Here is a 13,002-nt window from a genome sequence, read left to right as displayed (position 1 = left end):
CTCAGCTATCATTGCCTTCTTTGGTTCACGTGTAGGTGCAAATCAATATTAGTACAAAGCACACACAAAGACTAAACTTGGTCCAAAGCCCACAGAGGGAAAGTCGGGTTTCCTTATGTTTTCTCAAGACTAAAGAATAAAAGGTCTCCTCTGAACACATGCACATATAGAAATGCAACCTCTTTTCTTTCACTAAAGGCCAAGGGCCAGCAAGACAAGTTCTGAATTAAATAACTGACACTGGACATAAGTAGAAACAGAAACCTAATTCCCTGGCAAGCTAACTACCTTCTCTACTATAAACCTTACATCAGAATAAGACACACTGGTGCTTGTCCAGCTTGGGCCCTTGGTGTGTGATCATAATTAGGACCCCCTTTAGGGTTTCCCTCAGGGAAAAGCCCACACCGTTTCAAACGGGGAACTGATTCTCACCCCAGTCACACTGAATCTAACTATATCTCAAGTAGCCTGTCCGGAGCACAAGAGCTTCCCTGACCTTTCTGGGGAATCAGGAAGAATCTGTTAGAAATGGCTATGAACCCTTCCACAGACACCCCCTGGGAAGCCTCGTGAGCTCGACTCAGGGAATCCAACACAACCCCTTCCTTCCCGGTCCCCAGCCCACAGCTCCAGCTTCAAGCCCCCCACAGCACTCTAGAGGGTCAGGAGTAAGATATGAGCCCCTGACCTCCACGCCCCTCTCCCTCAAGACGAAACGTCAGGTAAAGCCTGTTGTGGGCTCTTGGCACTGTGGACGCTACGGGGGCACTAGGGGCTCAAGGATCCTGGCCGATACTCAGACGATGCCATCTTTTCTGAGCGGCAGGAGAAAATCACAATTGAAGGACAAAGTGAAAACACTCAAGCCTTCATTTGTAATTCTGCCTCCCAATACTTAAACAAATGGTTTCCAGCTCTGCACATTAGAATCTCTAGAGAGCTTTTAAAAAATCCCAGTGCACAGGCTCTCACCAGACCCAACTCTCTGGCCCTGGAACCCAGCAGAGTACGCGCTCCGAGCTCCCAGGTGATTCTAATGCACATCAAGACGCAGAAGCTTTGATACAGAGCAGGCAGTGCTTCAGTATCCGAGTCTATGAAATCCGAGCTAAGAGTCCTGCTCTGGAGTGGAATGTCTCTGCCTCTGAATAACCTCATCTTTCAGAGCGGTAGTCCCCTCATCAGTAACTAACGATAAAAACAGCCTCTGCCCCGTAACATGAGGATTGAATGAGATACTACATAGAAAGTGCTTAATACAGTGACAGATACGCAGGAAAAATTCAGCGTCCACTTCTAATAGTAACGAAAGAGGGTTCAGATTGTGCGTCTGATTTTTCTTCAGGAATACTTTATCAGCTAGTTTTCTTCAACCAAGATATACAACCATGCAACTTCTTCTTCCTCCAGGATGCTCACAGAAGCACAAAAACACTAATTTTTGCCATCTGGTGCTTAATAGGCTTGTTCCTGGGCCACTGTCACAATAATACTTATAACTTGTTCATTCACAGTTCTACCCTCGAGAGCGTTTAAGGCCTCTTTCTATCAAGCCAGGCACCAAAATCCGCCAGCACTATCTGGCTGAAGTACCACTACTCTATTTAACAAAGTTACTAACTCAAGAAAAAAGCCACACACAGGGTGCCTGGTTGACTCCGTCGGTAGAGCATGCGACTCATGATCTCAGGGTCACGAGGTCAAGCCCCACGTTGGGTGTGGAGCCTACGCTTAAAAAAAAAAAAAAAAAAAAAAACAGAAGTTTCTCTGAAACATCATCCTCACATTTTGAAGGAAGAAACATGAGATTTATATACATAAAGATCTCATGACCATACTAACTGGATATTTTTGAAAACTCTGAATTCACAAATTTTGGTTAAGCAATTTTATTGAAGTTATTATCCATCATGCTATGTATGTTAATAGCATGCTAATTGTTTTTTGGAACTGTTCTAAGTCACAAAGCAAAAGTAAATCTTTTATAACCTTGTAGTAACAGAACCTTCTACTACATTCAAATTTAAATAGTTTTTATATTGGGTGCAGCTTAATGAATATTTAAAGATACAAAATAAGCAAGTTAAACAGATTTGGACCATATGGTTTAAATAATTGGTCTACATTTATCAGTTTAACCTACACATTTTAGCAAAGTATCCACCCCTGCTTTTAAGAAAATTATGCAAATTGCATCTTAAGAATTAAACATTCCATTTGTCATTAATTTGAGAGCAAAGATTTAGAAAAAATTAGAATAAATTTACAGAAACTTTGCTGCTTTAAGAATGGACTCCACTTTCAAAAATGACAATTGGGATACCTAAAGCAGCATGTGCTATTTATGGGTCATGCATATAATGAAGCTTCCAAACTCTGCATTCAAAGCTGTAGTATCTTCCAGATCCAATGAGCACATCTATAGGCTTTCTGACCTGTTTTTATTCCAAGTCCCACGAGGTCACATTGTGTCCTCAAAAACAACCACATGGCCATTTTCATAAAGACTTCACGAATAGAGGACAAACCGTGCAAGTGAAGGATCCTATTGTCAAGACTCAATTATAAAACTGACCTTTGAGATTAGTAACACAGTGGTTCATAACCAGGTCCCCTGGAAGCTTTCTCAGCTCCCACCTGGCCTGGGCCACACTCCCAGCATCAGTGGGTCTAGGATATTCTTAGGAAATCAATGCTGGTCCACCCTGACATTTAGGACAAGGCAACTGCAGCTCAGAGAGATGCATTCTCTTGCTCAAAGTCACCTGTAAGTTAAAAAAAGGAAGGGGGGGATCAAATCTTTTTTTAAAGGGCTCTAGTATGGAGCCATGAGTGGAGTGCATCATGAAAAAAGGAAAAGTCTGCCCCATTCTCCCTGCTGTCCTAACTCTAGTCCATCCTGTCATCTGAGATGAGACCACAACAGTCCAGAGATCAGAACTAATAACTTGCCCAAAGTCACATATGCCCAAAAATGACATCACTGGGAATAAAACGTGTATATACTGTCTCCCAAACTGTTGCTTTCCACGGACTCTGCCAGTCCTGTGAGGTAGTCCGGGTTCTCATTTTGCATGTACTACTGGCAACAGGGATACTTATCGCTAGCAAGAGAAAACATAAGGGCTGTCCTTAGCCACTGCAAGATTCAGAGCAGCTAGTATGCTCCAAAGACATTTTTTCTACCTGTTGCAAAAGAAAGAATAAAGGATATGAAAAGAGAATGTACCCAGTTTTGTGGACCAGTGAACACTTAGTGAAGGGTAGCACAGAAGAAATGATGGGAAAGCACCCACACGATCACTGTTTTTAAAGCAATGGCTTGTATTGCTGTGTATTCTTCAAATGAATAACAGAAGAGGAGCTGCTTGCACACGTGTATATTCTTAGGTTCTGACTGCATTATCTTATGAATTCTAATGTAGTGTCATTACACAAACAATTAAGCAAATACCTCTAGCAAGCACACTGCTAATGCATACAAATTAAACAGAGAGATACATAGACAGATAGGCTGATTGATTTGCAGACTTTCAGTCCCATCCAAAGACACACTTTGGAGGGAGGTGATGGGGAAGAGAGAAAGACACACAACCAGCATTACTAATGATATTTGGTTAAAAATTGCTGTAATCCATTTTCTGATGAAGTGGTTCAGATGCATTTTACCCAACCCAAAATACGTAAGACAGAGATAAAAACATTCTTTAATAATAATGTACTTCTGATGAGACAGAATATAGAAAATTACACTCTTGGTAAATTCATCAGCGAGAAGCAATCAGTGGAACACTGGAGGTCACCTTTAGCATGCCCTCACTCTGCTTTCACAAATAATCACCTGAAATGTACGGCTGGAGGCTGACTTTTTCATCTAAATCAAACGTGAAACACTCATTGCCCCTTTATGTCACACCAGGTTCGTTTTAAACTCGGTGAACGGGTTCACCCAATGCACAGACATTTAGAAAGTCCAGCTGAAGGAACAACTCTGGGGCCATTTTTTCAGAGGCAAAAAGCACCAATGCTGAAATACACACATACAAATGCCCCTTTTACAATGGAAAGAACAGAGGCATTAAGATATTTACACACTCCTATCCCAGGACTCTGAGAATTTACAACACTTTAGGACACTTTCCCTCCTCATCAGAGCAGAGACAACGGATTAGAAAAGCAAGAGTGGACAGGAGGCCACTCTTCAGAAAAGCAAGTTGAAATTAAAAAGCGCAGGTAGAATCCCCTTATTTGAAGAGTCTCACCTTTGTCGCCAGAGCCTCGGCACTCTCTCGACAAGTCTTCTCTATTTCAAGATGGTTCTGCATAAAATTGACTTCCTCTATAACCATGTGAGAAACTAGGAAGGAGGGGAAAAAAGTCTCAGCATTCAGAGATTAGTCAGCGATTCCAGAAGCCCACACATTGTGTCCCATGACTCAGAATACTTCAGTTCTTTAGCTCACCAGACCTTCAGCTAGCACGGAGGGAGAAAAAAACAGTCTTGAAGATGCTGCCCTGGTTCAGTCTTAGCTAATATTTGGACGTGGAGGGGAAAAAAGAACCCAATGAAGAGCCTTCGCTGCTAGTGCACACATTTTTAAGAAAGCTAGTCAGGCTGTTCGAAGTGTCTTTTTTCCATGTAGCTGTACATGGAGCCATAGACACGTCCACTGACTCAAGATGATCTCTCCTAAATAAAAAGTGGCAAACGCGATTTCCTTTTCTTAGCGGGACAGAACGCATGGATCTAAGAAGGAAAATTAGCTAGAGAGAAATTTTTAAAATTAAATCTTAACTTGATCTCCTTAACCGGAATAACAACGTGGCAGTGTAGCTGAGGTCAGCATGCAACAGCTTTCTTCGTGAGTGACAACGTAGTTACTGTGATTTAATAAACCCCGGGGCAGAAAAGCATAGCAACGACAGTTATGTTCTCTATGACGATGAAGGCAGACGCTTCTTGCATCACAGACTGTCAGGAAGATTGGACGAAAAATACAATTTTACTGGACATTTTACCAATGCTTGAAAAACAGTAATTTTCAGGTTCTTTTAGTAGCTGGTTTATACAAATTGAGATTCAAAGGTACAAAGTAATTTAGAACCTGAATTATACTTCGAAGATCAAGTGAGAGAAAACTGCCAATTCCTTTCACCCACATTTCTAGTTAAAAGAAAATGCTCAGAATCTTAAAACTTCACTGTAGACGTGTATACTTATTGACATTTGTTTGGCTTCAAAAAGAAAAATGAAGTACACCCAAATGTGAAACCCAACAAAGTTAGGCAAAAAGCACTGGGCTCACATAACACAAAGAGAGATTACTTTTGCTTCATTTAAGCTTAATTAACCTGCAATTATGATTAAACTCAGGGGAAAAAAATTTCTCTCCAAATTAAATACAAAAATGTATTACTTCCTAAGTCTGTCCAAAGTTCTTATTATGTTAATATTCAAATTCATAAAGCAGCACTAAATGGCCAGAAACATCTCTAACCTTGACATTTTTTCAGGGGTAATAATAATCTGCAGCAAATGCAGGCCAACCAAAAACCACTTAACTAATTAGTAGTTGCAGTCACCGAGAAAAACATGAATCAACACTGTTATTACAAGTGGCACATTTGAGTGGCATCTAATTATGACTTGATGAGCACGATACTTGCATTATCAACATTACTACTGCATCCCATCAGGGCCTAAAAGCTGCTGATGGCATTGACTTCGAGAAACTCCCACTCAATGGTACAGCAGCACCCAACAATCGGCTTGGCAGGGGCCCCCCTCACTAAATGACACGTTAAGCGTAATTACTGGTAGACATTGTAAATAAACAGGATTGGAAGTGAAAATTGTACCAAGTGCATAAGACACAATCTGACACATTGGAAGTGGCAGCCTTAATTGAGAGTTTCTTTGACTGCTCAAGATCATTTCAACTGCATTTCTCAGAGGACAGTGATTATAACTGTGGAGACAGACGGCATAATGGTATCAGCACTGCTGACAGAGCAGTGAATTAAATTGTATCTGCTGTTGTGTGAAAGCCTTGATGAGAGGTACAGATGCCTTAGTGGTCTTATCATTATAACACAATGGTCATGTTGTCATCAACCTTTCTGGCTCCAATTGAAAAGAAATGATTGTGTGTTGAGGCTCTGCCCCCCCCTTTCCACACCACCCCCCTCTCCTCTTCTATCTCTTGTTCTGAATAGAACCAATTTTCAGAGAGCTATGAAATCACGCAATAGGTCCTAAAATGCAGCTGCTTGGCATACAAACGGGTCCCCATTAAACTGGAATCACACACAATATGTGTTTATGCCAAAAGAACAAATAGAAGCTGAACACAGGCCAAGTTTATTCACACACACAAAGCCCATGTAGCTCTTCATCAATATAATTGCCTTTTATATTGTAGTTTAAATAATAGGCTCTATTATTTCCTTAAAATCCTAATATTCTTGGCATTTTATCACTATGTTTACAAGGTAGGTTCTTCAAAAATGTGAAGGAAAGAGAAAAGAAACCTATACAATTTTTACAACATCAAATATTACTTTGAATTTTTAGCCTTAACTACTTGACTTCTTCTGCCACAATCTGGTATTTCCACCATCATAACAAAAACATAAACACTCTGCATGTTTCATAGGAATTTGACTTTTTATTCAATAACATTCTTGCTCATGGAAGATTAAGGAAAAATCATTCCACATAGCAAGGTTTAGGCCCAGCAAAAAGAAACACATGCACACAAACACACACACACACACTTATTTTCTGAACATTTTGTAAAAAGATGCCCTGTAATTTAACTTGATAAAACTTACATAGGCAGCACTAGCCCACATTTTTCTCCAATTCTCATGCAGCAGGCCCCATCAGATACATTTTTTTTATCTCTTCCTCCAAGACGTAACAGTAGAAATCAAAAGTTGCACGTTGATTTCTAGTTTAAAAAATTATCCCAATGCTAAACAGGGAGCAAAGAAACCTACCTATCGACTTTCTAGATTTAAAAGAACATGTTTCAGAGGGCATTTATAGCTTTAAAAGGCACGACCCCATTTCTAAAACCACAAGTCAGGTTACATGACACAAAAAATCTATTATATAATATATAATTTTATTTGCATCTTTCAAAGGATAAAAGGTTTTTTTAGAAAAAAACCTTTAATTTGTTCATTTAGTGATTGGCCCTATGGTGCTGAATTCAGGCTTATCTCGTCATATCCACAGACCATGAATGACCACTACACCTAAAATATCTGTAATTTGGATGACATGGAGGTTTAAAAAAGAAGAAAGATGAATCCTAGTCTTTCAAAAACACATACTGAAATATTCATATTTATTTATGATGAAATTATCATTAAATGACATGATGACTGGAATTCATTTCCAAATAATCTGAGGTCGGTGAGAACGGATGTGTGAACAGAGGTGAAAGTGGACTGGCCACGAGCTAGTAACTGTTGAAGCTGTATGATGGATACATGGTGGTTCACTGCGTTATTTTCTCAATTTTGTATAAGCTTGATATTTTCCATACTAACAGTTGCTTTTAATGACTCTGACAACTCAGAAGTATGACCTAAAAGCACATCAGTGATTGCTTCCACCAGTCTAGTTGAATCAGCAAAGTTTGTTTTTCCTCTTCACGACCCCAAACACTCTTTCATACTTACCATCATACAATGGAGGGCAACTGGGTTTTTCTCTTTTTTTACTTTTTTGTTGTTGTTGTTTTTTATTAACTGCTAGTATTACAGCAGAGATTTTGCTTTACTCAATCTGACTCTCATGCACCTGGCAAACTGCTAGGTATAAAGTAGGTAGTCACGTCTGTGCTTGAATGACTGGAAAAATCTATCAGGCCTACAATCATCTGTGAACAGCCCTTTACAAGAATGCTCTTTCTAGAACAGAACTGCTTAGGACACAACCACCATCCCCCACTATTGGGCCAAATGTGTGTCCAGCGTCTGCTAAACCCTTTCCATGTGTTCTGTGGTGAATCCTTACAACACTCTTAACAGGTAGGTGTCATCACAGCAATTTTCCATTTGAGAACATCGAAGTCCAAAAAGGTCAAGTAACATATATCCCAAAATACAGCTCTAATTGGTAAAGCCCAGCCAAACCAATTTCTAGGTGATATCAATTTTCTAGGTTTCTGTCTAACTTGTATTCGACTGCGACACCACCCATGGGACTGCCCTGAGCAAAAACTCCTCTCCATCCAGCCAACTCTCAGCAACGCCCAGAGGCAGGACGTCTCTGAAACACACGTGGTGGACATACCGTATGTTCTCCTGCAACGTCAGATCACGTGAAAGGTTTTCACATAGTGTGAACACAGTGATGAGCTGGCAGGTGTGCAGGAAAACAGGTGTGTCCTAGCCCACAGCAAAGGCTCTCACGTTCTGGCTGAAGGAGGTCAAAGGCCTTTAGTTACTTCTTCTATCTCACACGAATCTGTCTTCCTAGGGAACGTGGCTTTGTTCCGTAGGGGCGCTCTTTGTGCAGGAAGACAGAAGAAAGGCTCAGGAAGAGCTGGCAGAGGGCGGAGAATGGCAGGGAAATATGGACGAAACCAGATAAGAAGAGCACGGTCAGCTAGGTGAGTAGAGCCCTCTGGCCTAACGGAGCTCTTCCTGAGCCTCATTCCGCGGCTCTTCCCTCACGCTGAGATCTGGGCTTGGTAGGTCAACATGACAGGCGACAGATTTCGACTTAGCAACCCGAAGATACCTTCCCCCAGGGCTGTTCAAGTGTCAAGACCAGGGTCTGAAAACCACCTCGTGAACGGACTCGTGGACTCTCCACGCCGAAGGGCACTCAAGCTCTGGATGGGACAGTAAATGAGATGGTGGTAGCAGCAGCTAACGTTTATTGAGCACTTAAGCTATAATGCCAGGCACTGTGGTCAGCACTTTTTACATGAATTATCTCATTTATTCCTTGAACAGCCTATGAGGCAGGGTCATTTATCCCAATTTTACTAATGCAGAAATTGCTCAGGACTACGTGGACTCACATTAAATGGTGCTTTTTACCAGGGGTAACCACGGCATTCCCTTCCAAATCTGAAATTCTGCTCTCTCTGTTCAAAAGCCGCCAACCATTTACCCCAGACACAATGTTTTAACAAAATATTTCAGGTTTTCATTGTCCCCATTTTCGGTTCTTTTGAGATGGAGTCAAGAGTTGGCATTCTGTTCTCCGGCCATCCAAACTTTAAATTAAATAAGCAAACTTAGAAAGTCAAAAATTCAATGCATACAGCAATAAAGTTCGTTGTACTAACCTTTCAAATCGATTCTTTCCGGCTCTGAATTGCTCGTAAGGAAAAATGTGAATTTTTAAAACTATCAAAGATATTTAGAGGAAGAGACGAAGAGACAAAGGGAAAAAGGAAATGGGAGAGGAAAGTAGTTTACATGTTGCTCTAAAGGTAGGTTGATTTGGGGGGAAGCTCTTTCCATTTCTGCCTAACGCAAGCGGCAAAAGGCCTACGACCTGCCCAACCAAAGTGTCTTATGTCAAATCCAACCATAAGAATGTGAACTGTCCCTACTACACGCAGCATGCCAATCCACTATCAATAATTAATTTGATAACATGAATTGGTAACAATGTCAATGGTATAACTCTTTCAGTGTGACTCGGTGTCAGCAAAAGTGTAAGAACATCCCATTAATCCTGCCTTAGTGAACAAGAAAGTCCTACACAATTGCAATTCATACATTCACAAATAAGAGATATTTCTGTCATAGCATACTGGCCTCCAAAGAAAAGTAACATCAACAATATTCCCCTGAGATTTTGTTACAGCCAGACACTTGAAATAAACTGGCTATTCAAATGAACTATAACGTTAGCTCCGTTTTCATGGCTGTTTAGCCTTCAACAAGAATAAAATGTTTTGCTGTATAGTTACCAAGTCAACACTTAAGATATAATCAAACAGCCTAATACAGCATCTGCAGAAAGATGGAGAAAGACCCTGCTTCCAAGGGGGAGGGCCACCTTTTCCTGCGAAGGTCTGGTCCTTTTCCCATGACCTATTTCCTTCTGATCCTTCTGGGTGTGATCAGATACATTCTATCTTAGGGGATAAGGTAATGACAGATTTGCATGACATAAAACATACCAAAATTTAGAAGATTATTACAGCTTTTGTGGGAATACAACGTTCCTTGGTGAGAGGGCCATTTCAAACATTCAGACTCTTAAAAATGTGTAAGTTCTGTGACCTAGAATTCCTTTTCTATGAATTAATGTAAGAAACATATCAGACCACTGTAAATATGTATAAGAATACTTGACATGGCATTACTTATAATAGCTAAAACTCAGAAATAATCCATCTATCACTGAAAGAATGTTTAAATAAATTAGGGTACTATCGTGTATATCGTGAATACTAAAACGAATATACATCTCTACTGACATGCAAAGATGACCATAAGGTACCACTTACTGAAAAAAGCAGGCTGCAAAACTCAATGCAAAGCACGACTTTATTTTTTGTAGACCTATAAACTGCCCACAGATAAAAGACCAAAGAAAGACTATAAATACTAACATTGCCTTTTCTCAAAGAGTCAAGATAACAAGTAATTTTTGTTCTCCTTTAACTGTTCTGCATAGTAAAATTTTTTATAACAAGTGGAAACTGTCTTTTATAATAACATACTCATGAAACAATAATGCTCATTCCATTTGTTTGAAAATCACAGTAATGCCAGGACATTTTTTTTTGGGCAAATGGGAACACAATCCTTGCTTTCTTGGATGCCCAATGCAGCAGCAACTAAACATAGGGGACGTGTCTACCCACATAATTCCCAAACACAGTTATGTGTGTTATAATCATTCCAATGAAATGCTTACATACTTTTCTGAAATTCCTCCAGTTTTTTAACAGCTTCATCTCGTTCTTGCCTAATTTTGTCACACTGGAAGGAGAAAACACAGAAATGTTAAATTTGTATCACAAGTTTGGGAAGGCAAGAAAGAGCAAACGTATTAACAGTAACAATTTTATGAAAAGAAAACAAAAGTTAAAAACCTTTGAAAAGCATTAATGATCACATGGTACTTATACTACTCAGCCAGCATGGTCTTTTTTTTTTTTTAGATTTTATTCATTTATTCGACAGAGAGAGAGAGCACAAGCAGGCAGAGCGGCAGGCAGAGGAAGAGGGAGAAGCAGGCTCCCCACCAAGCAGAGAGCCTGACATGGGGCTCAATCCCAGAACCTCAGGATCATGACCTGAGCCGAAGGCAGACACTTAACCAACTGAGCCACCCAGGCACCCCCTCAGCATGGTCTTTGTACCATCTGTATCTGGCCACTTGTCTTGGATCTTCTAAGATAATGAGTCATCTTACTGCTCATTATCTCCTCAGGAACAGACCAATTTAACACCCTTGAGTTCAAATTACTCATTCTTTAAGTGAATATATGTGCCTCTTTTAAAGTAGGTATTTTGCTAATACAGTGAACACCCCATGCATCTGCAGGTCAGATTCCCTGAAACTGGGTAGCGACGAACTCTCCAGAACTATCCAGAACACTGGTGCACAGCCGGAAGTGACCCCTACTTGAAGACAAACTGCAGCCGTGCACCCCTTGAAATCATCAGTTAAGGAAAAAATATCCTCATATCCTTAGAATTCCAAATAGAAGGTACCAAATTAAAATGAGAAAGATAAAATATTCCACAATAAGCGTATATCATTTACAGAAACTAATTTTTAGTTTTAAAAGGTGGGAGGACTCACTGAAAACACTAGGAGGTGGTTAAGACCATAAAGGCAAAAATAACTATTAAGGCATGAGGACCTTTCAGGGTATCAGATATAGAAACAAGTATCCATTATTTTAATTGGCCCTCAACGTATGAATGAATTTTATAAACACCTCATGTTCATTATGAGGACTGACTCAACTTACTGTGAATTTCACAAAACAGGTTAAGTATAACACATTTTAGAAAGATTTTTATCAAAAATGTCTAAAACTTGAAAAGGTGATTTTTCACTATTAAGAGCAATAATTAAAATCTGAATTTTCTGGGAATACTATAATACTGCACCAAGAAGGTCATGTGAATAAAACACAACTTTATTTTAAGATTTTATTTATTTGAGAGAGAGAGTGAGAAAGCGAGAAAACACTAGCAGGGGAGAGGGGCAGAGGGGAGAAGCAGGCTCCCTGAAGGGCAAAGAGCCCGATGCGGGACTCGATCCCAGGACCCTGGGATCATGACCTGAGCCAAAGGCAGCTGCTTAACCAACTGAGCCACCCAGACACCCCAGTAAAGCACAACTTTAAATTATATTTTAATCCTACTGTGCCAGATAAATATATTGGGATTTCATGCCTTTGGATATTTTTTATTTCATATTTCAATGGCTAAAAAATTACGATGCCACTGATAATGTGGAAAACCCAAATCACGACCGTGAGACAGTCTCATCTAATAGACTGGCACAAACTGAAAAAACTTGCTTCGGGAGTGGAAACTCACGTATGGCTCCTGGGAATGTCAACAGATGTAACTAGGTTGGAAATAAACTATCAAATTGAAAATGCAAGTAACCCATTACCTATGACTCAGCAATTCCACTTTTTTTTTTTTTTTTTTTTTTTTTTTTAGTTTTATTTTTAAGCAATCTCTGTCCCCAGGGTGGGGCTCAAACTCACCATCCCCCGAGATCAAGGGTCACATGCTCTTCTGTGAACCAGCCGGGCACCCCTGCAATTCCACCTCTAGATTCTATTACTGGAATCTCTGGTAATGTGTATGAGATGATCTGTACGTACATGTTCAGCATTTATAATAACAATAAATCGTGGTATATTCATATAACACACTAGAGAACAGTGAATGAATGAACGTAAGCTCTATGTGTCAACGTATACCTCAAAAGCCGTAACGGTGAATAAAGGAGTTGGAGAATCCATGTCAATATTTACCTTA

General features: G+C 40.0%; 1 protein-coding gene across 2 annotated transcripts in view; it reads right to left on the bottom strand.

Annotated features, from left to right (window-relative positions):
* The window catches only part of SHTN1 (shootin 1), a 95,999-nt gene that overhangs the window by 60,827 nt on the left and 22,170 nt on the right, over positions 1-13,002 (bottom strand). For both annotated transcript variants that reach the window (XM_045803233.2, XM_087862664.1), the window contains 2 exons: positions 10,911-10,971; positions 4,266-4,360 (listed from right to left, as the gene is read on the bottom strand). In XM_045803233.2, the coding sequence (XP_045659189.1) occupies positions 4,266-4,360; positions 10,911-10,971 (156 nt within the window). The remainder of the gene's footprint in view (positions 1-4,265; positions 4,361-10,910; positions 10,972-13,002) is intronic.

The sequence above is a fragment of the Ursus americanus genome, chromosome 6, assembly GCF_024610735.1.
Source record: "Ursus americanus isolate L20-20 chromosome 6, mUrsAme1.1.p, whole genome shotgun sequence".
Classification (NCBI taxonomy): Eukaryota; Metazoa; Chordata; class Mammalia; order Carnivora; family Ursidae; genus Ursus; species Ursus americanus.
Note: the sequence above shows the minus strand (reverse complement) of the source record. Positions and strands in the feature narration are given on the sequence as shown.